Genomic DNA, 27,250 nt, shown 5'->3' with positions numbered 1-27,250 from the left:
TTATCTGGCCTACTGATATCAACCGGCAGGGGTCGGTGTCAAAATCTCAGTCTGTGTTCGTCTTCCTTAGGTGCTGTATCCTGTGTGTCACGTGCGCAACTTAATGCTGTGGAGTGCCGTGTATCTGCCTTGCTCCTCCCCTTCCACCCCTGTGGATGACACCTGTGCCCCTTATCCAGTCGCTGGCTCGAACCCTGAGGATCAGCCTCTGAGCAGGTGGGCCCAGATTCCAGGTGATCCGCTGTCCTCTTTTTCACCGTCCGTACATTGGACCAACAGCAGGGGTATAAAGTGTTGAAACGTTTACTGCACCCTCCTCTATTGCTGCTGCTGTTGCAACCGTGGAATGTAAACCCCTGGAAAGTTAAACAGATTGATTGTTTTGTCGTAAATAAAGCAAAATACAAACCAGAAAAGCAATCAACGAAACGAAACAAAAACGAAAGCACGCATTCAACCCTAACACCACCACCAAAAATAGCGTACAAAAAAAAAGAGAGAGGAAAAAGTAATAAGTCTTTATTGATTAGCCCTTGGGCCATATCAAAGTGCAAAGTTCCAGCAACAAATTGTTACTAAAATTGGATAAAGGCAATTTAAAATGGAGTTTGATAAAATACAATTTAAAATGGAATTAGAATAAAATATACAATTTAAGATGAAATAGCAATAAAATACAATCTAAAATGAAATTGTAATAATGTACAATAATTTAAGATACAGATAGAATATGATAACATTATATTTCGGAGTCGCCCTTGCAATCTAGCCCAATCAGTCCCACATATGACAGATCTCAACCGGATCATTTTGTTTTAAGTACTGTGCTACGTTAAATGTTCTTTTCGAGTTCTGGCCGGACATAAGGTAAGTTACGAGAGGAAAAAGCGATCAAACATATTGAATGTTTAACGTGTAGTATCCGCCCCAGCTGGGTGCTGGAAAAAAATTCATTTCACTCATTTATTAAATGTACAGTACATGCCGCCCATCTCGCTGCAGAGCGACTTCGGGTGGCTTATCGCGTCATCATAATAACGTGAAACAGTGAAGCGGTTAAAATAGGTTAAGCTTAACTAAGCCCCCGCTGTTCTCTTGAGGGCGTAGGAAGTCCACCAACGGTTTCCAGCGTCTTCTGTAAGAGCTTCAGGAGAAAGTTTCAAGCTTACATTTGATTCCTCTCGCTGTTCTTCTGCAGGCTCCCGAAGACCAGGTCCTTCGACAATCTGACCACGGCCTGCGACAGCAGCCTTCCCACCGCTAACCGGCGGAGCAGCGACCCCAGCCTCAACGAGAAGTGGCAGGAGCATCGCCGGTCCCTGGAGCTCAGCAACCTGGGGAATCCGGGAGACGACCTGTTTGAGGGCGAAAGTTTGGGCAAAGCGGGCAGGACTCTGATGGGGGCAGAGCTTTCGGTGGCCGTGGCCGAGGGGCAGATGGAAAACATCTTGCAAGAAGCCACCAAAGAAGACGGGAGCCCTGAGGAGAACGTGAGGCTTGGCCAAGAAAGGGCAGGGAAAGATGGAGAAGGGGACCTGGCGCCAGACAAGGAACCCAGGACTGAATCCCCGGCTGGTTCTGTGCCTAACAGCATTGGTGACAAATCCGAGCCGGATGGAGAAACCTTGTTAGACAATCCAGTTTCTAATCAACAGGTGGTATCACAGGGTGCTTCTGAGCTTCAAGGCCAAGAGGAGGGTCACCCAGCTCTCCCTTGCACGGTCCAGAAGCCAACTCAGGGGGGAGAGCTACCGCTTGGCTTTTGGGACAATCCTGGAAATGGGCAAGTTTCAAGGGAGGAGGAGGAGGAGGAGGAGGGTGTTAATAGAGGTTTTGCAGAAGCTGAAAATGCCCCCAGCCTTGCCCATCCCACCCCACCGTGGCCTGTAGGACTTGAGGCAGCCCCGCCAAATATGGAGAGCTCAACCGAGACCTTAACAGAAACGGGAGCCAGGGCGGAAAGCGCAGCGCCCGGCTCTCCCCGTTGGCATCCTCCCACGGCCAGCAGCCTTGGTGAACTTTCCCAGACGGAGGAGAGCGAGGGCTCGCTGGACGCTCACAAGTTGGCCGCCGCTCTAAATAGGACTCCGCAGAGCAGCAACCCTTCCCCATGTGCCTTGCCTTTAACTGACTTCAAAGAGGTGGTCTGCAATGGAGACCTCGCCGGCGAGAACAAGGTGGCCGAGAGCCTGGCGGGCTTTGCCGCTCCCCAGAAACATGCCGCGCCCAACGGGCACTGCGTGAACGGGGAGGAAATCAGGGCGAAAGTTCCCCTCAGCCGGCAGCTCTCCGCTGCCAGCCGCAGCTCCACCCCGCTGCATCTGAGGAGCCTCCACAAGTGGGTTCACGCCATCCCGGGCCGGCAGCAGGCGGCGGGCAGCCCGGACCAGCCTGCCCGGAATCACCTGGACGACGACGGGATGCCGATCTACACCGACGTCATTCAGCAACGCCTCCGCCAGATTGAAAGCGGGCACCAGCAGGAGGTGGAGAGCCTGAAGAAGCAGGTGCAGGAGCTGAGGAGCAGGTTGGAAAGCCAGTATCTGAACAGCTCGCTGCGCTTCAACGGGGAGTACGGGGACGAAGTGGTAAGTACGGCCGTTTCTACTCAGCGTGGCTCCCCTCGTGCCAGCCGCACCGCCCAGGGCACAAAGGCAGGACAGGGAACAGCCCCCAACCCAGAGGCTGCACTGGACCCACGCAGCCCATCGGCGGCTTATCTTGGATTGATTTCGCTTAGGTATTACATTTACATGCCGCCCATCTCGCTGTCAAGCAAACTGGGTGGTTTACCATGCCATAAATAATCATCATAATGCAAAACAGTTAAGAGATTTTTTATTTTTTATTTTTAAAAAAAAAAACTTTGCGGGCGTTAAAGTTCAAACGTTCAAATTAACCCCAAAGCGAATGAAAAAGAACCAAAATGGGGGTGGAGGTGGGATCCCAATTAATTAAAATGAAATTTGTATGCTGCCGCTCTTGCTGTTGGAGCAACGCCGAGCGGTTTACAAAATGATGACAAGGTTTTAAAAAAAGATAATACGAAACAGTTAAGATTGAGTTAACTGTTTAACTCACTGTTTTAACTGGAGAGAGAGAGAGAGAGAGAGAGAGAGAGAGAGAGAGAGAGAGAGAGAGAGAGAGATAGTGATACATAGATAGACAGAGGGATATAGATAGAGAGATAGAGATAGAGCGATAGATAGATAGATAGATAGATAGATAGATAGATAGATAGATATAGAGGTAGGGAGGGAGAGAGGAACGGATAGATGGATACAGTAGATAGATGAATAGATGATTGAGGGACAGAGAGATAAAAACATAAGAGATTGGGAAATAGGTATAACAGATGAGAGAGAGAGATGGGCCGGACGGACGGATAATCTTCCCTAGACAGACAGTCTCAGTCTTCTGAGGGAGACTCTTCCAGAGTAAGCCAGGCTGATAGGATCAGCTTTCCCTCCTGGCTTTTCCCACCCTCTGATCTGATTGCTCCCCACCGCAGAGGTAGAAGATGCCCCGTCCTCAGCTGCTAACCCCTTCCGTGGACTCGGAGTAGGTTACGCTCAGCTGTGTTTGTTTGCCAACAGACTTCAGTGCCCGACTCAGAAAGCAACCCGGATCACAACTGCTTGTCTCGCTGCAGTACAGAGATTTTCTCTGAGGCCAGCTGGGAGCAGGTGGATAAACAGGACACAGAGGTACAGGCCTCCATCCATCTCCGGCGGCCTAACCCCCACCCCCCTTGCCTACTCGGCACACGACATACTAACCACGCCGCTCTGTGATCCCGCCTTCTGGTCCTAACGCTGCTCTCGATCAGCTTTCCTCCTCGACTCTGCAGCTGTCTCAGAAACTTTTTGTGTCTCCGTGCCCGTGCCACGCTCCCGCTGCTTGCCCACTCTGTGTCTTTGGGAAGGGAGGAAAGCCATTTTGGGATTTTGCGCCCTTGCCTGCGGAAGTGCGCAGAGGGAAGCAAGCGAGCGTCTGATGGGCTTTCTCGGTGGCCGAGTCAGCCGGGTTTGGGATTTCTCTTCCAATGTTTTCTTCTCCTCCTCCTCCTCACCCTCTTCTCTCCTCTCTCCCCAAAGCTGCAGCTTCTCGAATCAAGTTCGTTTTTCCCGCTGTTTTCTCGTTGCTTTGATGCTTACCTGTCGGGGTTACATTTGTCTTTGTAGGTGACACGGTGGCTCCCCGATCACCTGGCTGCGCACTGTTACGGCTGTGACAGTGTCTTCTGGCTGGTCAGCAGAAAACATCACTGCAGGTATTGTGCCTCCCAACGCTGTGCTGGCCTTGTTGTCACCAAGACAGCCCTTTGCAGTGCCCACTAAGCCTTTCCACCCCTGGCCGAGCTCCTTCCCCGTTGGAGCAGCTCCCTAGCCAGTCGTCCAGCTGTTCAGCACGTAGGGCCACAGACAGATGTTCCTTTCCCGCGCTTCCACCATCCCCAGCAGCAGTGGCTCTCCTGATAGGAAAATAAATGATTTAGCTCTTTGTCACTTCCCTCATCTAATCTGTTTTCCTGCCTTTCTGGCTTCTGAAGAAAAGCGTCACCCTTTTCCGTCGATAGAGCCACCCTTTCAAATGCTCAGAGGGCCTATATATTGGAAATAGGTTCAGCTCCCTGCAATAACAGAGATCTGTGTTTGGTCTCCACGTTGCAAAGGCGGGCCCGGGGCTGGAAGTAGCACGCCTGAAGCAGCTCTTTTGGCTCGTGATTGAAGGAAAGGTGGAGCTAAAGCCTTCCTGGATCTCTAGTTGATGAATCTGGCGGGATTTGTATTTATTTATTTTTTTTAAGTCGAAAGGCATCGGTTGGGAGGAAGCCCTTACGTTTCCTTATTATTATTTTTTTACTGAGCTGTTAATTGGACAGACCTTCGTAGTCTGTCTCTCTGGATTTCTGTATTGCATCCTGAGCAGTTGGGTTGGTTTGTCTCAATAGTTTTGGCCAACGTTTACTCTAGTGGCCTTAGCAACTGTTCCTAGTGTCCAGGGCTCTGGACTCCTTGGTGGATCTGTTAACGAGAATTTGCCGTACATCCTGATTTCAAAAGCTCACGAAGTCTTCTTAGACTCTGGATTCCACAGGCTAGTTAAAGAACAAATCCTAGTTACAAGATAAACTCTTCTCACTGGGACCCCTTGTGTTTCTGCATGAGTCCTTGCCACGCCTCTTAACTGGAAAGAGGCGAGCTCAGTCACGCAGAGGTACAGCCGGCAGCCTCGGTGGATGGACAACGCAGATGTGTAAGAGTCTTTGACCTGAATGTGTTCCCCACAGCTCGCAGCGGAGAGTCTTTCCTTATAACACAAGCACGGAGAAGTGATCGATTTTTTTTTTAAAGACCATATAATGCCACTCTCGGGCAAGTTGCGAAGCCGAAGCCTTTCAAACATTTAAAGCCCTCATTGTTGGCGATGCCGACTGAGGTTGCCGGGACCTGCAGCTTGCAACATAGGGCGAGCCGCACATTCCCCCACTCTAGGTCAAAACACCAAAGACCTCAGTGGTACTTTTTTGAACTTCTCTGATTTAGTGTCTGCTCTGAGTCTTTTCTCCCCTTCCTGCAGGGACCCCGAATGTGTTGATCAGACTTGGTGAGCATTTGCATCAGCCTCTCTTGTCTTGTCTGCATTTCTCCGATCACCTCTCCCCACTAACAGTTGCCCTTCCCCCCCCCCCGCACTTCCTTTTCCCAGAAGTCATAAAGCGCAAACAGCCAAATCCCCGGCTTTTTGTTTTAACGCTGAACACTGCCAAGCTCTTGCTGCAAAACGTTTCCCTTGCAACAGCAACTGGTTCGTGTACACTGCTCCATCAGCAGATTATTTCGGACTTGGTCTTCTTGGTATCATGGGCGACGACTGATGGTAGCTCACAGTTCTTGGGACAATCACACACACACGCACACGCACCCCAAATCTAAATCTAAAAGCCAATAAAAGCTTTAACAGCAAGGGATAAAGTGTAGGTTAAAAACTAACGCTTGGAAGACAAAGCAGCGTTGTCCATAGCTTCACCTTTTGCTAGTCACGTGGATTACCAGGGACTCCGTCTCTTCTATCAGTCCCAACAGTCAACTTTAGGATTTTGTCAAAAGGAGCAAGTTGGTGGGCCCGGGTCCTCTGAGGGCAATGTGATTTTTTTGAGACATAAGTAAAGGTAAAGGTTCCCCCGCACGTGCGTACTAGTCGTTTCCAACTCTAGGGGCCGGTGCTCATCCCCGTTTCAAAGCCAAAGAGCCAGCGCTTGTCCGAGGACGTCTCTGTGGTCATGTGGCCGGCATGACTAGACGCCAAAGGCGCACGGAACGCTGTTACCTTCCCACCGTAGTGGTCCCTATTTTTCTACCTGCATTTTTTACGTGCTTTCGAACTGCTAGGTTGGCAGAAGCTGGGATGAGTAACAGGCGCTCACTCTGTTACGCGGCACTCGGGTTTCGACCCGCCAAACTGCCGACCTTCTGATCGACAAGCTCAGCGTCCTAACCCACTGAGTCACCGCGTCCTTTAATTTTGAGACATACCCAGGTAGAATTTCATAAACGGCCCCTGTTTCTCAGGACATCTCCGAAATAGGCTCTCGTCCCACAGCAGGAGATTCTGCCGTGATACCTGATCTGCGATGCTGCTTTAACAAAAGAGTTGTTGTAGGACGGCTTTTGCTTAGGATCCTGATTTTCTTTCCCTTTTACTAAAGTTCCACTCCTGCTGTTCTTGTTTTTTGTTTTCTGGTGTTTTTTGGTTGTTTTTTTTTTTTGCTTTTCTTTCTAATCCCAGGGCCTGTTTTGAGTCCATAAGAAAAGCTTTGGAATCGCTTACCCCAGCCTGGTTTGACTTTCCCAATAGAAAGATTTCAGCTTGATGTTTGAAGGCTGCTACAACGGGTGTCAGGGTTGGGTTTGGTTTGTTAAAAGGCTTCCCTGGTGCTTGCGGTTAGATCACAGATCACATAAACAAAACCACAGCCAAGTATTGAAGCTTCAATCGAAGGGAGGTGGGGGAGACTGGTTCTGTTACATCCTTTTCTCTAGCATCCCAAAGTTGCCCTTTCATTGCTTCTGGTGACCCAGGCCAGGTGCAGGTGCTCGAAGGCCCCTGCCGATTGACCACTGGCCAGTCCGTCAGCTGCTGCATCGCTCACAACGCGTGGGACCGCGTCTTGTTTTTCCCTTGCGGCTTGCTGTGCAACTTTGCATGGCCCTGGCAGATTTCACATTTTCTGGCTGCTGAAGCCTCGGTGGGGCTACAGTTGACTCCCTCCGAGTCCTGACAACCTCTCGGGCAACGTGCCTTGCTTGCCGTCACTGGGATCGGTAGGCGTTTTTGTTGGGCAATCGTCTGAGTCCCATTGCAACCAGCCCAGACATTTGGATGACTCAAAAGGGGATTTATGCAATAGGCTTTTTTTGTTCACCCCTTCTGCTCCTGACCCATTGCAGGAGCAGGCCCATCCCTGAAGGGGGGAAGGAACTCCGACCTCTGCTCCTGGGGTTGTTCCCTTGTCAAGGAGGGCTCCTGTCTGCCTGATGAAACCATGCTGCTCGCTCTTGTTTCGGAGTTGGCGTTTCTGCCTTGCAAACTCACGCTCGTGTTTTTTTTCTTCCCATTTTCTGACCGAAGGAATTGTGGCAATGTCTTTTGCTCCAGCTGCTGTAACCAGAAGGCGCCGGTCCCCAGCCAACAGCTCTTCGAACCCAGCCGGGTCTGCAAAACCTGCTACAGCAGCTTGCACCCCAGTAGCTCCAGCCTTGACCTCGAACTGGACAAACCCATTGCTGCCACCTCAAACTGAGGCTCCGGCCTGGAAGAAAAGCTGGGAGGAGACAAAGCTGTCTTTGTCCCTTGAGGAAGACACCCCAATTCCCGGTGGACTGAAGCTGGTAGGATCGGAGGAGCTAGGCACTTCGAGCTTGGAAGTACAGGTTACTGCTCAGAGGGGAGAGGATGATGGGTAGATAGGTCCTGGCGGAGCAGTCCTCCCCCCCCCCCCCACCGTTAACTGCTCCTTCCCTTTCCATCCTTCCCATGTAAATTTAGTGTGGATTTTGCAGGAAGACGGCGAAAGGGGTTCTAGCGGGGAGTCGCCCCGCCCTGCCGTCGAATTGCACCACCGCAGGCCGGCCGTCCTCCCTGAGCGAGGAGAGAGGAAGGCGAATTGCCAGAGAGATTGTGACTACCTGTAGCATTAGGACTAGAGCTTTCAGTCACTCCCCTGACTTGCCAGCAGCCCCTTGCTGTTTGGAGAGTTGTTGCTGCTGCTAGAAGAAAAACGGAAACGGCCTTCTCCAAAGGACTCTTTCCCCCTCTCGGCCCTCAAGGGCGGGCTGGATTGTTCCCGTTGCCGGAGCGCGAGGAGTGGGTTGCCGATCTCCACACTGGGCACCCCTCTGTGGCCGAGGGCAGAGGAGCCCGGGTCGCCTGGCTAAGAAGATGCCCGCTTGCTTTGAGGGAGGCCAGATGGGAAGGGGTGGCTTCAAACCGACACACACACACACACACACACACACACACACACACACACCTTCCCCCCATGTAAAATTCTGTACATCCGCTTTTGTTTTTATTTTGTAAAGGAATCGGTGCCTAGGCTCGAAGATAGCTTTTTAAAAGGCCTCTCCTTGGCCCCCCTCCTCCCCCCCATTTTAAACCTAGTTTACACAGAAAGCAGAGCCGCTTCACTGCGCTCGGTAGTAGGCTACGTGCGAGGTCAGGCGGCCGCGTAGCACTGAGGTGTCCTATTCAGAAAACAAACCCCGTAAAGCTAAGAGTTGGGATGGTTTTACTTTGCTCTAGAGCCGGTTAGAAAAGGTGGGTTTGCTGGTGCCTCCAAAACGAGGCGTTGGGAAAAGAGAGGACTTGGCCAGAACTGTTTTCCTCCTGCTAAATTAGTTAAATTAGCTTTCGATAGAGTCCTCCTATTTTTTTTTCTAAGTTTTGTATCTTCCCCCCCCCCCCCACTCTCAATAAAATACGCTCGGTTTATGGTTTTGGAATGGGAGGAAGAATTATAGCAGAGCGTTTATAATCTGTGATAAGTTGCCTGAATCCACCCAGAATCAATTATCTTCTTTTTTTTGTCCTCATCTGCTTAGATCGGTACATGCAATTCCTTCCTTTCTGCGTCACCACACTTCAAACACCTTCCATACACCACCTCTGCAACGTTAGTTTTCACACGATACAGATCGACACGCTGTCCTTGAGTAGCGGGGTGGGAGGTCCCCACACACTCAGAACTGCCACAAGCTCGCAATCCTGGCACGAATAGAGAGCAAGCTACGTAATCAAAGGAACAAGAAACACAACAGCTAAGCTATCCTAAGCGTTTGTGCTGTAATAAACTAGACTGGCTTATAGTCAACCTGTTGCCAAGGTGAAAACATAAAAGCGAAAGACACGAATGTTGTAAAGGAAGAAAATTAATACAGGGGAGAATATTGAAAAATAAGGATCCAAATTCCTGGAATTGCGAAGCCCGAGGGCGCTGCCTCCTTAACGCAGACGGGGTGTAATGTCTTGGCACTCCTTGTCTTCTTCCACCTGGGCGAACCAGTACAAAATTTTAGCGTTTTTTTTTCCTTCTCATAAGGAATGGAACGCTCTTGGGAAAATCGGCAGAGGTGTACAGTTCCAGGTTGGGAATGTGGAAACAGGTTGTTGAAGTGACATACTGAACGCTGGCTAATGCTTTTCCGATGCAACTGGTATGCAGCGAGACATTTTAAAACAAACAAACAATGAAAGAATAATAAAGGGGGACGGTATTGCGGGACGCGCTGAGCCAGTGTGATTTTTATGGTACAAACAGAGGGCGGAAAGAAGGTCAGTGGTTAGCAACAGGTGCCAAGTGGTTCCAATACGGGTTTGGGGGGGGGTCTGTGATGTACAGTGTGAATAAACGCTTGCAGCTCTTAGTCTTTTGAATCAATGGAGCACTTTTTTTATTCAAACTTCCTCCCATTGGATGTGAAGCTGGAAACCCGGCTCTGTGTGAAAGTGTGTGCGTGCACGCGCATAGAACTTCTAAAGAGGAGCAAAGCTACTTTTTCGTTTTTCGTCGGATGTAGTCTTAAGTACTCTAGAATGATTCCATAGATAAATGAAAGTGAAATAAACTTTAGAGTTTGCACACAGGAACAATTGTTGAGCTACTTCCTAATTTTTATCTGCCCCAAGCTTGCGCTTGTTATTTCTTCCTGCTGAAATGGGTCAGGTCTGGAGGTTTCACTCTTGCTCAAACTTCCCTTAATTTCAAGGCCATCACATTTTAAAGCTAACCAGATAGCTGTAAGGAAATATTCCTTATATTGCTTGAAACCTAGATCAGAGTCCACTGCATTTCCAGTTCCGGAACAAGTTAGTAAATCTTTAGTGGGATTCAGTTATCTGTTAATGGTCCCTATTAGTGTTCTTCCTTGCAAAGTTTGCGGAATTTAAAAATTTGGTCTCCCTTCTTTGCGACTGAAGGCTGGGGAGGATTTGAGTCAGTTTCCTGAGAATGCTGGATGGATGTGGTTTGAAAAGGCACTGTGACAAAGCCAAAAACACTACAATCCTCATTTGTGAAGAGACAATGGTATGTCCTGTATAATGACACCACAGCCTCACTTTGACAGTGTTCCCAGTCAATTGTGCTAACCATACTTTCCATAGTTGGGTTTCTCAAGCGATACAATTCATATTAATAAATACCAAGAACTCTTTCTGGCACTTTTCCCCCCCTTTTTTCATTTGTTCTATCTGGCAAGTCCTCATATTGTTTAAAACCTTCCTTGGCTTCCTCCTCTACTCAGCTGGTTCCGCGTGCACACTTGGGTGAGACTTCTTATGAATGTGCGGGTCTGGCAAAGATTTGCATGCCGAAACCCTGCAGTCATTTGGAATTCCACAAAGAGGAATGCAATCAACATTTCCAGTTTTCCTGCATTTCCAATTACCAGGAACTCTTACCTGGCTGAAAGACGATGACGGTAAGCCATTGAAGTGGAACTGCTGCTGGAGCCAGGCAATTGGAGGAGTTCTGCCGGGGATGTGGCTTTTGTTTGGGGGGCGTGGGGGTATTGTGTAACTGGGGCATCTCTTGTTAGGACGGTTTTAAACTTTGTGTGCTGCCCACTGTCACTGCTGCGAGAACCAACACGCCAGCTAGCTCCCGGATGAGTAGATGGCAACCGAGGGCTTGCACATGAGAAAGGGGGTATAATGAAAGACTAAGCATTCGCAAGAAAAGTTGTGCTTCATGCTGGCATACAACGTGTGTGACCCAATTCGTAATTTAGCCTAGCAATTTTGCATTGGTTGCTTTTAGCTGTTTTATTTATTATATTTTTATACCGCCCTTCTCCCGAAGGACTCAGGGCGGTGTACAGGGCAATAAATATAAAAACAGAATACAAAAGTTAAAAAACAAATAAATATAATGCCCAATTTAAAACAATAATTAAAAAATTAAAAACCATATTAAAACCCCAACGATATTGTTTTAGAGCAATATTCTTTTGGGAAAAATTGTCCTTGGTACTTATTTTGTTTTCCTTATAAAAACATTGGAAAAGCGAAGCTGTTCTGCATCCTGTGCTCAACACTAGCCAGTCAGGTATTTTTGGGCAGCTGTTCCTCTCATTTTTGCTCTTATACTTTGTGTCGGTAACTCAACCGTTACGACAGCTATCCATTGATACTTTGGATGCATCCCCTTCTAAGTTGAAAGCTGTACTAGCCGTCGCTAAGCAGAGGCATCCATTTCCCATCAGCTCAGTAAAAATTTTAAAAGCAAGTCCCTGCAAGCAGAACTTTCATCCCCCGCTATCTATGTCTGCAAGTAATTCCAGTTAATTTGGAACTTGGCTTCATCGGCAACAGCTCACCATGGGAAATATCAACCAGTTTTCCTGGTTGATGTCTAGATAAAAGGAATGCAGGAACTCACCTCTGAAAAGGAAATCAACAGTGGATCTTCGTGAAAAAAAAGTGGAACATCGTTAATGTCATGGTTCCGACAGATGGAACTCTTCAAAAGAACTTTGAGGCATGGTTTACCTTAAAGGATCTTTTATTTGAGTAGCATAATATCGGCACTTACATAATCGAAGCCAAAAAATGAATTCCCCTCCCCTGGGCACATAGTAGCAAAGGACAATTCCCTCCTCCAATTAACAGTCATAAATCACATTCCCCAATTAGCTTGAAGCGTGGGTTTCCTCTTGAGCCCACCAATTCTTTGTCAGCTCTGGGCTCAGTAACCTTGATTCTCACGCTAAGTCAAGGCACACATGTACACACTTCTCATCCAGGTCGTCTCCTTCACCAAATGGCTTCTTTCACTGCTTTGCTACAGTTTTCCTCTCCGAGAAGAATACCCATCATAAACCAAAGATTGATCCAGAGAAACTGCTCTAGGACTGTAGGAACCAGCCTTCCCTTCTCTGTCCACCAGGCAAACGTCCTGCTGACACCACCTGCGGAAAGTAGGAGAAAAAGCCTTCTGTCTTCCAAATTAAAGTGGATTTCCCAGTCTCGGACCCCGTCTACCTCCACATGGCTCAGTTTTTTTCCCCCATTTCATTTTTGAAACTCTTTAAATTGGTACAAGAATGTGAACTATAGTAACCAAATGGAGACAACAACTGGACAGCGAATAATAGTGCATTTTGTTCTTTTAAAAAAAATTATTGCGCTTCTGATATATATCAGAAAACTGGATAAACAAAGCTGACCATTTTGAGCTGCTGTAAACCAATTATGGGGTACCCCAGCGGCCCCCAACCTCTCGGTCTTTGCTTTGGTATTAGATTTAATGGATACCTCTGAGCAGTATAGATATTTGTGGCCGATGTACCATCCCTGGCGGCGTGCTCCAGCAGAAGGACTCCTGCGAGAAATAAATGCACAGTCCGTTAACATTTCTGATTGGCTTCCTAATGAGATCTAATGAGATCTGCCCTGTAACCCGAAATCATCTCAGCACTTGACCCCTTGGAGAACTCTTTATTGTGGGCAACAAATTGGAAGTCATCCTATTAATCCTCATTAGCAGCATTCTGGGAACCCTTTTCTCCTAAAGAAAAGATTCCTGCTTGTTTTTTTAGCCACTGCCAAACTTGATTTTAGGAGAACAGTTCACAGCATGAGCTGTGGAATTAGAAAAGAATCCCCAACAGGTTAAATAAATGCACAAGAACAGGGCACCACTTCAGATCCCAGATCCCAGATCCCAGATCCCAGACAAGGCTAATTTTATTGATGTTAAGTTTAATCCAAGCTCAAAATCGGTGGGTTTCCCTGCCTCCCTGATCAATTCAGTTTTGTACTGTTAAATTTGGTGTTTTTATATTTCTAACTAGCACAGCACTGCCATCTTCAGTGCTGCACGTAACGCATGCCAGTTTTTCTCTAAATTAGCCTGCTTGCCAACAGTTACAGAACTTGAGGCTGTTACTTTTCTGTCTGTTCCATCACTCCACCAAGAGAATCCTCTTTTTTTAAGCATTGCATGCAAACCCTGAATGCTGGGTTAGAGGATTATCAATTGAAAGTCTTTCTGAACAGCATTCAACAATTGGAGATGATTTTTGCGGTGAGCAATTACCTTCATAGATCCAAGCCAGACTATAGGCAAAGTCTCTCGCTGCAAGCTGCCACTCAGCTTCTCCCTTCGACTCCATTCTTGAAACAAACTGCTTGAGTTTTTGCAGATTATTCTGAACTATTTGCATAGACGTTTGCAGTTCGGACCGTCCGGTAGCTGCCTCCAATTTGGCCTGCAAGGAAACCCCCGAGTCACAGAACAAAGGCACACAATAACTCAAATTACCTCGGGCTAGCAGAAGAAATTACTCAACTGCTACTTCTCTGAAGATAGGATTCTCTATTCCCCCAAGACTGTTGCAAAAAAAAAAAAGGATAAGATTAGTGGCACCTCAGAATGAAGTGGTTACGCAAGCATCTGTGAACCAGAGAAGAGAGTCGACCTTTATTCCGGCTAAGGACTGCATTGGTCTTTTGAGGGTTACATACCTCAAAATTATTGGGTGGGACAACTGATGTCAGTAGTGGCAGTACATTTTGATTGTGCTACTTAAAAGACCAATGGGCGATGATGAACAATCTTATAATTTAATCCAGCCTGTTAACCTGGTTGGCGCTACGTCCCTGGGCTTTCTAAAGCTTCTGTAAAATGCACGTTGCACCTCCTTTTTCTCTCAGACTCCCCCACTGAAGGCTCTATAATTAAATGCTCGACTAAGAACAAGATGAAATAAACTGCAAACTACGGCAAACTGAGTTCCGAAGCGGCAATGGCAGCACGTCAACGCCAAAAAATGCCGCCTTAATTTTACACGAGGCTGACTGAGCCTGTTGCTCCTACTAGGTGCCTCTCAAATGTTAACATTTATCGGTGGTGTGACAAACTCGTTTATTGGTGTCTGCAGAAAGCTTACCTGGGCAGTGGAGAAAAAGACATCCAGCGTTTTTCCTTGGCTCTTGAGAATGCAGCGCAGAACATCCAGGCACAGGATGTTAGTAGTTCCCTCCCAGATTGGTAGCACCTGGTGGGAAAGAGAGGCAGAGCTTGAGAAGCAGATGCCAGAGGGACAACCTGGAGGAGTAAGTTGGGCTGACCGAGGACAACAGTCCAAAGTTCCCATGGTTTTCTGGGTCTAGCACCATAAACACTCTAGAATAAGGTATTTTCACATTTCTGTGAATGAATGTTCTGCACTTTAATGTGTTATTCTCACTAGAATCGCTTAAAAATAAATCAGTTCTCAGTAATGACCTTAGAAATGTTGCTTTTTAAAATTTTCTTTTGTAGGTGAATCTGTCTTCCAAATACACTTGGGACATCCCCAAGTGTTGTGGAATACCACTGCTATGTCTTCAAAGGCAAATATTCAGTTTCTTTTTATTTCTTTGTTTTTCAGACTTTTTATTTCCTTAAGAAAGAACTTTCTGAGCATTCAGAGGCCTGAATTAATTTTCCCCCTTTTCTTCATGATCTCAGAAGTCTGCGATTAACAAAGCTTATGTCAGGAAGCAAAAGTGAAACGAAGGAACTAAGGTGCAGAGTTGTCTTCCTATTTCTTCTCCCTAAAATAGCAGCAGACTGCAAGAAATAAAGAGAAGGTGTAAAAAAAATAAATGAAAATGTCCAGTGCTTTTTACCTGGCTATCCCGGAACGAAACAGGCAGGCCTGTATCTTCCATAAAGCCCTGGCCTCCGAAACACTCCAGCCCTTCTGAATTCACAGCAACAGCCTGAAACACAAACTTGACTTGTTTAAGCATCTGACAAATAAGCCGGGCTGAGAGAAGGACAAACCACCCAACCCACCAGATACCTAAATGTTAGAATCTATTTTTGCTTTTGTGCATTTGATCTTTAAAGACATCTCAGCCCCTGTGGCTCGAGGGCTCAGGGGCCTGCCTGCTTGTGGTCTTCCGCCCAGTCAAATATGATCCCGGAAGCCCCTCTTCTGACAAGCCCATTCCCTTCAAAGGCATCCGCTCTCGGGAGCTTATGACAAAAACCGACCCCTTTGAAGAAAGACGGTTAGGGGAAGAGGGGCTGGCGGTGATTCACGATTCCTCGATCCCTAGACTGAACGGCCCTCTAGAGATGCCCTCTTTGCCAGTCTTGGAAACCGCTCAGCCCACGGAACCCAACTCAGCCTGACCTGCTTTGCAGTGTAAAGTTTAGCGAGAGGAGTGAGCAGCCTCAGCATGTGCTTCTCCTGCTCCGTCGCCGTCTTCGTTTCTTCCAGGCCAAGCAGTCTCCCGAGCTCCATCACCAGCAGGAACGCTCCTTGGGCTTGCACCTGCACAGGTGGGATGGCCGTTGCTCTGAGCAAGACACCTTGAGGCTGGCAACCTCCTCCTCCTCCCTCCCTGCATAACTACCCGGAGTAATAATCTTTTTAATTCTATTTTTATCTTAATTTTATATTGTCTTTTAAATATTGCCCTGTAAACCACCCTGAGTCCTTCGGGAATAGGGCGGTATAGAAAACTAACTAACTAACTAACTAAATAAATAATCACATGGCAAACTACGAACCATAGTTTACGAGTGGGAATGGCATTTTCCCTGTATGTGTGTGGCAAGTTCCCTGCAGTGGAGAAATCTCTGCAGTTTTCTCGGGAAGGTTTTTGGAAGTGATTTGCCCTTGACTGCTGCTTCTTCCTAGGGCCGGCCCAAGGTCACCCCGCTGGCTTTGGACCTAAGGTAGGACTGGAACTCACAACCCTCCAGTTTTTAGACTTGTGCCCTCACCACTACAGCCAACTGCCTCTCCTTCCCTAGCATATTAAGCTTTCTGAATCTGATATGATTCCTTCTGCTCTTTACATTCTCCAATCGTATGTTACTTTACTGACACTGGCATTTGGTTTCAAAGAGAAATAGGAGAAAGTACTGGAATCTTTACATTGGGACCCGAGAGGGTTTGTGCTCACCTCCATCCGTGCCAGAGTTTGCATGTGCAAAGGATGGTCCTTCAGGAGTTTCCCAAAGGCTTCCCTTTTGGTGGCATAATCCCGTGCCAGGTCGACAATTCTATGGATGGAAATCAAGCCCGTCACAGGGATTAACTGTTGCCTTTTCTCCTGCTTAAAATTCATTTCTGCTATCTCCCAGAATTGAATGTCATTCTTTAACTGAGTCATAACAGCGTGGGAATCAGTACCTAACCTTATACGCTGGAGGGATGTAACATTAATATAATAAAAATGTTAAGAACGTTTTACTGTTTCTTTATCAATCCACCCTCTAGGTAGCAAAAATACTTCCATTTCTCTTGATACAGACCATAGGAGCTGCCAATATTGGACAACAAAATGGGTATTTTTCTTGGCATATTCTTTTTGCTTAAAGTCTGCAGATAGGTGTGTGAAGATGTTGAAATTTATTTATTTATTTTTATTTTATTACATTTATATACCGCCCTTTCCCGGAGGACTCAGGGCGGTTTACAGGGAATTAAAAACCAAAAATACAAAAGTTAAAACCAGTTTAAAAAGATTAAATTTATCCCTGTACAAATAAAACCCCAATTAAAATAAATTAATCCTCAGCCTGGGCCAGAGAGCTCGAAGAGCCAGAAATGCTTAATACTCCCGAGTATTCCTTTACGGTCTTCAGTAAGTTGGCCAACATTTTCAGATGGCATCACAACTCTAGCAATTTGAAATTTAGGAGATGCCAAACTACATTTTCCAATTGTTCACACCAATTTAAGTTTGCCTAACTATCCTTGAGATAACAGAAGAAATGAATTGCTTCTAATTTGCCAAGATATAGTTTTTCCTAGTTGCTTCTACTTCTCAGGGTTGAAAATCACCTTCTCATACTTGCCACTGCAGACACAGCATTATAGACCCTAGTGATGTTCAACATGTTGGCAATGCAAGGTATCCCCTTGCCTTCTGCAGAGATCTGAAAGCATCAAGAAACAGTTTCAAACCACTGCATTTGGTCCCCCTTAAAAGCTTAGATACAATTAAATGGGCAACATTGGGACATGTACAAAACAAAAATTCTTAACTACCATTTTCAGGATCTGAGAAAGAGAAGAGCAAGTAATTTGAAGCAAAGCAAGAAAGAGAGCTTTATTCAAAGGACTGGACCTGCAAATCAAGCTTTCAGTTTAAATAAAGTCTGCAGCTCAGAGGGACCATAAAGCTGAGTACGCACAATTCAAGCAAAGGAGTAATTTTCTGGAGCAACATAGGATACTAAAACCACGTTCTATCACCATTTCCTACTGAATGCACTGAAGAGCTATATCTACTGGGCTCTGAGGTCTGATATTTTCTGAACCACTGCTCACAACTCTCGACTTTTTGTTTCGGCTAAAAGTTTTAAAAACAACAGAAATCATTTGAAGTAAGTAGTGCCAGACACCAGAGGTGAGGATCTTCCCCTGCGTAACTCTTCCACTCCCCAGAAGTGTTCACACAGAACCCTAACAATGGTCTGTTGTGAATGCTTCAAGGCGTAATGCTTTTTTCGTCCAGAGGTCAGACCTGCTAGGTATAAATCAGTATGCTAGCTGTGGAATTCTGGGAATTGAAGCCTATGTACTGTATGTAGAAGTTGCCAAGTTAAAAAAACACGGCACTAAACGATCCCTTCCAACTTGCTGAGTCTCTCCTTTCAAAGTCAGCCACCTGCCTGCGCTCCTCTCAGTGAACTGAGGAGCAGAAACTCGTTCCACCGTGGTTCCTACCAGGTGTGCCCGCGCTCCATCCAGCAACAGCTCTGCGGTTGGCAGCGACCTTGTGCCCAGCTTCTCCTTCAGCCTCTCTATTTTTATGCCATTCAGCCTCCCGTCCTCATATGTCTTCAGGTAGAAGAGAGAGAGGCCTCTGGAGCCCTGCCACACAAAAGATGCCAGCCTGAGACGTGGTCTGGGAGGAATGAAATAAATGCAGCTGGAATTCGGACATTTACCAACTGCACAACCACTTGCAAGCTACTGTTTCATGTTCTTTGGGCTGGGCTGGGAATCTGACCTGTTTTATCTGCCCATCAGGCCCCACGATCCTTGCCAGGGTCAGCGCCATGTCTGAATCGGCAGCTGATGTGAACCATTTGAAACCGTGGAGGCTGTAGGAGCCATCTGGACGTTCCCGTGCAACAGTTTCTGTTCCGCCTCCTGCAAAAACAATAATAATAAAAATGTAATACTTTCTCATTAGTGTCAATCCTTACTTAACATTCTAGCTATTAATGGTTAAATTAGCTCTGCAGCACAATTCATCTGCCTCCGAAGATGTTTTGTAAGGTTTCCAGTTTCATCAGGGGTAGCGTGGCAACGTCTGTGTGAGCAAGGTATCTGATTTTATCTGCCATAAAACATGACTGAGAACTTGTACAGCCATTGTGCAAGTTGTAGTATACGGATTTCCTAATTCCGCATTTATAGCATGCATAAAGCACAAAATTCAAACAATAGCAAAAAAAAAACACAAAACGTGCCTGGAAAAATGGCATAACACACAAATTTAACTTCCTTAAACAGAGACCATTGAACAAGTAAGCCTGCCCAAATAAAGTCGTATTTGCTAAACAGCATATTTTAGAAAGAAAGGATTGGGTCTCCCCTGTTGGACCCCCCCCCCCTTACCAACGTCAGAGCCGCCTTTGCGTTCGGTCATCCATTGGCCAGAGGTCCAGAATGTCTTGGGGTCACAGGAGGTCAAACGAGCATAGGCTTCTTCCAGGGGTTTTGGGATACCTAAAGACTGTTGGAGTGGCAAGCGAGAGACAAAAGGCAGAGACTCCGTAATGACTCCTTCAACCCCCACAAGAGATGGGATGACACAAGCAAGAGGAATAAATGTACATGGTGGTTACCATCGTCACCACCATCGGGCACCTGCTTGCATCTACTATTGAAAGCAGCATAAGAGTCAGGGATCCTGGCACAGCAGGGCAGCTGCCAAACGGGGTCATGGCAAACGTCGCTGAGCAACTAAGTTAGGCAAGGGAGCTTCTCCAGAGGTATCACACCCACAGCTCTCAACGGTCCTGGCCTAAGGCAAGCTCGGAGGAGGAGGAGAATCACCAAGGCCTTGATGGAACTCAGCAGAGACGAATTCTTGACTCTCTGAGACTCGGAGCTAGATTCTCAGAGTGTTACATTGGGGGGAGGGAGGCAGAATCCAACTATCCTTCAGGGAAATTTTTTTGATAGTGTTGACAGAAAGAGCTATGACTATTCAACAGGTACAAAATGGATGGACTTTCCAATTTATTAGCATGAAGACAGAGGGATAGGGGATAGGAGAGAGATATTTTTTGCAAAGGTTACTAAGAACACTGGGAGGTTTTAAATAAGAGTCACTTAGTCCAGCAATTCCCCCTTTGCAACATTGAAGGCTTACCTCAATGACTTTTGCTGCTGCATCAGTCATGGCTAGAGGGCATCCATAGGAAGCAGAAGATGACATAAAAAGATACATCTTGGCAATCTGATGTACACGACTGTGAAAGGAGAAACCAATCAAGGAGAGAAGCAACCTAGAACCGAGGAGAAATTTCCGGACAGCAAGAACAATGGATCCGTGGAATGACCTGCCTCCCAGAGGTTGTGGGTGCTCCATCACTGAAGACTTTTAAGAAGAGACTAAACAGCCACTTGTCTGAAATGGTCTAGGGGTCTCCTGCTCCAGCAGAGGGTTGGATAGAAGACCTCCAAGGTCCCTTCCAACTTGGCTATTCTGAAGCAGTGGTGAACTGAAGACACCACGGAGAGCAGAGCCCATGACTGGAGCAAAATGAGGAAGGGAACAGCTTCTCAGAATTCCTGTCTGGAATTCTGAACCAAGAGGGGACCTGGGATCGCCCACACATATTCCAGGTAGCAGCTCCCCACCAGGAGACCATAATAGACTCCCATTGGCTTAGTGCTCGGGGAGCCAAGGCATTGCCATCTTTACTCAAGCCATGGTTTGTCAGCTTCACAAGGAGATTGGCTTTGCATACAGCCTCTCTTAATCACTTCTGGAAACTGCAGAATGTTCTTAATACCCAAACAGCAATTACCAGTTCAGTTTATTGGGGTAGTAGACCGGAGCGCTCTGTGAAAATTTTGTCTGCTGTTATAAAAAATGAATTTAAAAGAGATTATAGACGAAGAACAGGTTTTACTGGACAAAACAGACTGAGGCTGAATCTTATAGCAATAGCCCTTAGACTTATATACCGCTTCATAGTGCTTTTCAGATCTGTCTAAGCGCTTTACAGAGTCAGCCTCTTGCTCCAACCAACAGTCTGGGTCCTCATTTTACCAACCTCGGAAGGATTGGAGGGCTGAGTCAACCTTGAGCCAGGTGAGAATCAAAACTGCTGAACTGCTGGCAGAAGAAGTAGGCTGCAGTACTGCATTCTTACGCGGGCTTAAAAATGACAGGTGACAAGATTGAGATGGAAAGAAGATGTTATACTGGATTTATAAATCAAAATGACTCGTCTTCATAACTGAAAGGGATCTACGATAACAAACTAGATTTGTGTAACTTTTTATTTTACATTTACAAAGAGCCTTGGTGGAGCAGTGGGCTAATGCCTCCTTAAGTAACACCAGCTGCCTGCAATTAGTGCAGGTTCGCATCCCACCAGGCTCAAGGTTGACTCAGCCTACCATCCTTCCGAGGTAGGTAAAACGAGGACCCAGATTGTTGGGGGCAATAAGCTGACTTTGTAATAATGCCGCTGGGGGTGTGTGTGAAAGCCCTAATAAGCAGGCATATACATAGAATGAAGGCTACTGCTAAGCTTGTAAGCCGCCCTGAGTCTTCGGAGAAGGGCGGGATATAAATGGAATTAAAATAAAATAAATAAATAAATAAATGAAGATGTGTTAAAATGTGAAGGAGCTTCTGAGAAGAGAGTGAGACAATGAAAAGAAATCAAGTTCTGGGACACTCTTCAAAGTTGGGTCCCCAAACCCGGGATACGGAACGCTATCTTTCTGCAGTACGTTACTAATCGGGCCATGCAAGCAAGCAAAGCTTCATCTGTGCATGCGTTAAATCCAGACATGAAACCACTCTCCTCCCCCCCCCCCCCGCCCCCCAGGCCGTTGAAATATTGTTTTCCATGGAACCAGTGCTCAAAAGGCTGGGGACTGCTGATTTTTAAGGGTCTAAAGGCCAAAATCCATAAATGGAAAAGAAAGGACTCTAAGGTTGGATTATTTGATTAAGATACATGTTTTTGTTTCTGGTAACTCTTAATGGACTTTTGCTAATCGGGATTGAATGACAAGGCTTTTAAAACTGGTTTATAGACAAGAGATAAGGAAAGAAGAGATATCTGGTTGAAATATCAGAGAGGTTGATAATTTATTAGTTACTGAAATTGTACTTGTAATGAATGAGAAAGTCGTGTCTTTATATGTCTTTTCTTTTTTTTTCTTTTTTACTAGTTAAATTGGTGGATTTCATCAATTTTTATCATTAAGCAAAAAAAACACCAAACATTAAGCCTTGCCAGGATTTGAGAATATGCAGGAGATACCCAAACAAGTTCACATGGTTTTGCATGGCTTCCCGTCAACCACGACGGTACCTCCAACAGGAATGTCTCCTTTTATAACCTTCAGCCACAAGGCTTTCCTCAGCAGAGATGTCCTTCAGCTTCTTCCAGGCTGGGCAGGTGATCACTTGGTCCACACGCTGCCCCCAGGCATCAAAATGCAATAAACTAGGAGGGTTTAGCTCACACTCGCGGCCCAAGAAGGCAATTTCATCTCTCAGACGAGCTCCAAACCGTTCCAGGTCAACGTTCACCTCGGCGAACACCTACGAGGTCAACACATAATTACGGAACGCAAAGAGGTGGTAGTAATTTTGAAAGGAAGAAAGGAAACCTTGTTGAAGGGCTGCTGATTTCTTTCGTATCTGGCCAGTAGTTTCATCCGATGTCGCTTCTTCAAATAAGCTAAGTTTGTGGTCACCTCTCAGTGTCTTTCCTAAAGAACACTCAGACTGTATCTGAGCTCAGCTTTAAGCTCAGTTCACTGTTTTCCAATCCTCCTTTTTTGGGTAAAACAATTGATGAAAATACAGCATTGAAAAAGGGATATATGAATCAAAAGCTTTTGTTGGCTCCTTTTCCTGATAAAGTAAAAGGTAAAAAAGGTTCCCCCGCACACGCGTGCTAGTCGTTTCCGACTCTAGGGGCCAGTGCTCATCTCTGTTTCCAAGCCGAAGAGCCAGCGCTTGTCCGAGGACGTCTCCGTGGTCATGTGGCCGGCATGACTGGACGCCAAAGGCGCACGGAACGCTGTTACCTTCCCACCGGAGCGGTCCCTATTTTTCTACTTGCGTTTTTACGTGCTTTCGAACTGCTAGGTTGGCAGAAGCTGGGACGCGTAACAGGCGCTCACTCTGTTACGCGGCACTCGGGATTCGACCCGCCAAACTGCCGACCTTCTGATCGACAAGCTCAGCATCCTAACCCACTGAGCCACCGTGTCCTGATAGCTGTCTCCAATCCAGGATTGGAAATATGTCCATCTGTCGGAGCACAGGAATTGAAAAATTCTCCCGAGGCCTCCAGAGCTTGTTTAGCTCTTTAGCCTGAGTGGGAATCTAACGCACGATTTGTCTTGTTTTTTTTCCCCTCCAGATGCCCAAATATAGATTCTTTAAATGAGTGTCAATTCTTTAAATGCACAGGTAGGCCTCGTCTTTTAACTGTTTGCTTAACAACAGTTCAAAGTTACGAAGGCCTTGGAAAAAGTGAGCCAACCTTTGAGCTGCTGGTGATAGGAATGATTTACTTATGGTGGAATATTACAAAGTGTGTGACATTTGCTGTACATAAATGACTTCACAATGGTTGGTTTGCAATGTATAAACAACCTGCCTCCAGAAGTGGTGGATGCTCCAACACTGGAAGTTTTTAAGAAGAGACTGGACAACCAGTTTGTCTGAAATGGTCTAGGGTTTCCTGCCTGGGCAGGGGGTTGGACTAGATGACCTCCAAGGTCCCTTCCAACTCTGTTATTGTTATTATTAGGTAAACATGGTGGAAAACATCCTTCCTTCAGTGTGGCTGAGTTAGAACTCCAAACAGCCTCAGCCACTACGGCTAATGGTGTGAACTGCAATATTAAAAGGACCACAGCTGCTTAACTTGTACTTGCTACAAGTTGAAGTATGTTTTTGTATAATCATTTGTTTGCAATGGTATTGTATCAATTTTGCAACTCTATTGCCATAATTTAATGAGTGAATCGGATCATTGCTGGGTTTTTCCCCCCCAAATTTGTGTTTCCTGAGTTCAGGATGCTCGTGTAATCATTCCGTTCCATTCCGTTCCATTCTCCTATTTCCTAATTGCCCATCTCCCTCAGATAAGCAATATGTGCAAAGGTGTTTGTTTAAAGATTTCCCCCTCTTTTGTTGATGTTGCAGTTACACATAAACAGCAGAGTACATTCCAAAGGTAGTCCTCACTTAATGAGAATCAGTGAGTGTTCAAAGTTACGGTAGCATTAAAAAAAAAAAAACGGGAGACGCCGAAGTTTAAAACTTCTTCCTGACTACTTCAGGAAAAAGGTGACCCCAACTCTGCCATCACAACTCTAAAAGGAGATGGAGCTCTTTTCATGGAAACTCAATTTATTTCCCCCCTCCCCTGCAACCCAAACATATTAAGTCCCCAACCATTTCCTACAGATTAATATTCTTCTGCTGGTTTTCCTTCCTTCTCAGCATGGTCTAAACTAGGGGTAGGCAACCTTGGCTCTTTTATGACTCGTGGACTTCAACTTGAAGTCCACGAGTCATAAAAGAGCCAAGGTTGCCTAAGGTAAAGGTAAAGGTTCCCCCGCACACGCGTGCTAGTCGTTTCCGACTCTAGGGGCCGGTGCTCATCTCCGTTTCAAAGCCGAAGAGCCAGCGCTTGTCCGAGGACGTCTCCGTGGTCATGTGGCCGGCATGACTGGACGCCAAAGGCGCACGGAACGCTGTTACCTTCCCACCGTAGCGGTCCCTATTTCTCTACTTGCATTTTTACGTGCTTTCGAACTGCTAGGTTGGCAGAAGCTGGGACGAGTAACAGGCGCTCACTCTGCTACTCGGCACTCGTCATTCGACCTGCCAAACTGCTGACCTTCTGATAGACAAGCTCAGCGTCCTAACCCACTGAGCCACCCCTGGCCTAAAGTGTCCTGTCCTATTTTTCAACCGCACACCAGCTGGCGGGGGGGGAAAAGAAAATTGGATGTAGCACACCTTTGAAGGCTGAAGGCAGGGCACGCTTACACAAGAGGTTCATGGAAAAAGGCACCGCCTCTCTCATGGCTTAAGGCCCTGACAGGAAGGGAGGAAGGAAGACTCGGGAGTTCTTAATCTTTGACCATGAAAAAGGGGCAAGCTCTGCTGGAAAGAGAGGCTGAGAAACCAAGCCGCCCTTTGGCTGCTAAGGTGAGAAAAGCACCTTTTGTTCTGGTCCCAGTAACGAAGAAGGGCCCCCCACCCCACCCCCAGTATTTTACTTTTCCCCTCTTCCTGCTTTTTGCCCCCAACCCCCCGCAAGCACAGATAGGGACCCCTCCCCAAGCGGAGATGCAGAGAACTAGAACAGGGGTCTTCAAACTTGGCCCTTTTATGACTTGTGGACTTCAACCCCCAGAATTCCTCAGCCAGCAAAGCTGGCTGAGGAATTCTGGGAGTTGAAGTCCACAAGTCATAAAAGGGCCAAGTTTGAAGACCCCTGAACTAGAACCATCAGGCTGGGAGGGGCCTCCGAGGTCTTCTAGACCACCTACTCGCCCGCAGCCCCGACCGTCGAGCCCCCCCTCCTCCCCCGTCTGGCGCCCGCCTCCCTCGGGACTCACCTGGGCAGGTAGGCGGGCTCTCAGGTAAGGCCGGAGCAAGGGGTCTTCCAGGTAGGGGTTCCCGACCCGAGGCGCCTCCATGGTTGCAAGCCTGGCCGAGGGGATCCTCCAGCTGCTCCGCCAGCCTCCCCGCTTCCCGCAAAGGCCCCTTTAAATCCTAACCCCCCCCCCTCCCGCCCCTCGCAGGGCCTTCGCCAACCCCGCCTTGGGGGGGGGCAGGAGGGGCGGTCCTGGTTGTGTAGTAGCAAAAGCCCGACTGTTGCAAGCGGAGAAGTTGGGATTGCGAGGCTTTGGGCAACTCTTGCGCCCCCCGAGGGCGTTGCGCGGGCGGCTCAGGATCGGGTTCAAGGGAGGACGCCAAGCGGGCACTTTTCCCTCGGGCTCTTTGTTGCAGGAAGCCCCCCCCCCAATTCCCCCCCCACCCCCGCATCTTCCAAAACACCAACACCGGACCCAGGAAACTTTTCCCACCTTCCAAAAATTAAAATAATAAAAATGCATGACCTCAATGCCTGGGGACGTCCAGGACAACATCATCAAGAGTCGGGTCTGCAAAAGCATAGAAATGAGCAAAAGCTAATGACTAAAAGGGAACACAGGTTTGATTTTGATATCCCAAAGGTGCTTCCTCCCCCCCCCCCCCGGCAACTGGACTTTCTTGTTTGTTTGGTTTCCCCCACCCCACCCCTGCCACCCTTGTTTCTTGCTTCTTCGGCTCTGGACGGTGGCGGGGAGGATTTATACTCCTTGCAGACGGCCGGTCATTCATTTGGAGGTTTTTAAGAAGAGACTGGACAGCTATTTGCCTGAAATGGTATAAGGTTTCCTGCCTGAGCAGGGGGTTGGACTAGAAATCAGCGTTTCCCAACCTTAGGAACTTGAAGATGCGTGGACTTCAACTCCCAGAATTCCCCAGCCAGCTATGCTGGCTGGGGAATTCTGGGAGTTGAAGTCCACGCATCTTCAAGTTCCTAAGGTTGGAAAACGCTGGACTAGATGACCTCCAAGGTCCCTTCCAACTACTACTACTTCTTCTTCTTCTTCTTCTTCTTCTTCTTCTTCTTCTTCTTCTTCTTCTTCTTCTTCTTCTTCTTCTTCTTCTTCTTCTTATTATTATTATTATTATTATTATTATTATTATTATTATTATTATTATTATTATTATTATTATTATTATTAGCCTTCTTTCAGAGAGGCGTTGAGGCCTCTTGGAGGTTTCGCCCCTGCAAAAAAAGGCAAATTATAAATCCTTCCATTTCCCCCCCCCCCTCAACTATCCAGTCAGAGCCGAAGAAGCTTCTCGGATGAGAAGCGAAACGTCTTCAAAGGAAAAAAACAAAACAAGAAAATCCAGTTGCCTCTTTGAAAAAAAGCACTTTGGGGAGACAACCCTGACCTGGATTGACCGAGCATCTCCATAGACATAGGCTTGTTTAAGACAAAAAACAAAAACAGATCATACAATTATTATTATTATTATTTTTGGACCGAGTGATTAAATTATCAGTGAAAGGCGTAGTATACTTAGGGCAAGGCATTTGACGATATTAAAACAGCCTACTTCTTGGCAAGATAGGACAATGGGGGGGGATAGACAGCAACACCACCAGATGGGTTCACAAACTGGCTGACAAATCACCCACCTTAATGGAACGAACGTGCTTGTGTGTGTGTGCGTGCACATCTGTGTGTGTGTGTGTGTGTGTTTATTGGAACAGGCCACAAAAATAAAAAGCAGGGTACGGCTTGAAAGGAGAAATATATATATATATGTATGTGTATGTATGTGTGTGTGTGTGTGTGTGTGTGTATATATATATATATATATATATATATATATATATATATATATATATATATACGGTATATATATATATACG

General features: G+C 46.7%; 2 protein-coding genes and 1 long non-coding RNA gene across 5 annotated transcripts in view; 2 read left to right on the top strand and 1 right to left on the bottom strand.

Annotated features, from left to right (window-relative positions):
- The window catches only part of MTMR3 (myotubularin related protein 3), a 43,527-nt gene extending 33,598 nt beyond the window's left edge, over window positions 1-9,929 (top strand). For both annotated transcript variants that reach the window (XM_081338888.1, XM_081338887.1), the window contains 6 exons: window positions 71-216; window positions 1,199-2,588; window positions 3,597-3,707; window positions 4,185-4,273; window positions 5,584-5,610; window positions 7,636-9,929. In XM_081338888.1, the coding sequence (XP_081195014.1) occupies window positions 71-216; window positions 1,199-2,588; window positions 3,597-3,707; window positions 4,185-4,273; window positions 5,584-5,610; window positions 7,636-7,807 (1,935 nt within the window). In that variant the 3' untranslated portion in view covers window positions 7,808-9,929. The remainder of the gene's footprint in view (window positions 1-70; window positions 217-1,198; window positions 2,589-3,596; window positions 3,708-4,184; window positions 4,274-5,583; window positions 5,611-7,635) is intronic.
- A 2,155-nt stretch (window positions 9,930-12,084) lies between these two features.
- Window positions 12,085-25,496, bottom strand: LOC308674439 (acyl-CoA dehydrogenase family member 11-like). The gene is made up of 14 exons (XM_081338890.1): window positions 25,371-25,496; window positions 22,091-22,323; window positions 19,903-20,002; window positions 19,143-19,260; window positions 18,529-18,671; window positions 18,243-18,389; window positions 17,355-17,449; window positions 16,471-16,570; window positions 15,693-15,833; window positions 15,181-15,273; window positions 14,457-14,564; window positions 13,604-13,775; window positions 12,820-12,886; window positions 12,085-12,473 (listed from the first exon to the last, which is right to left on the bottom strand). Exons 1-14 carry the CDS (start codon window positions 25,449-25,451, stop codon window positions 12,347-12,349), a joined length of 1,725 nt encoding a protein of 574 aa, XP_081195016.1. The 5' UTR covers window positions 25,452-25,496; the 3' UTR covers window positions 12,085-12,346.
- LOC308674441 lies at window positions 15,808-18,707 on the top strand. 2 transcript variants are annotated; one of them, XR_014027873.1, is made up of 3 exons: window positions 15,808-15,920; window positions 16,821-16,855; window positions 18,549-18,707. It is a non-coding gene; the product is annotated as an uncharacterized lncRNA (long non-coding RNA). The 2 variants fall into 2 exon arrangements; XR_014027874.1 differs by lacking the exons at window positions 15,808-15,920; window positions 16,821-16,855 and adding an exon at window positions 17,545-17,899.
- Window positions 25,497-27,250: the final 1,754 nt, after the last annotated feature.

The sequence above is a fragment of the Vipera berus genome (genome assembly GCF_964194415.1).
Source record: "Vipera berus genome assembly, chromosome: 14".
Classification (NCBI taxonomy): Eukaryota; Metazoa; Chordata; class Lepidosauria; order Squamata; family Viperidae; genus Vipera; species Vipera berus.
This window is presented reverse-complemented; position numbering and strand designations above follow the sequence as displayed.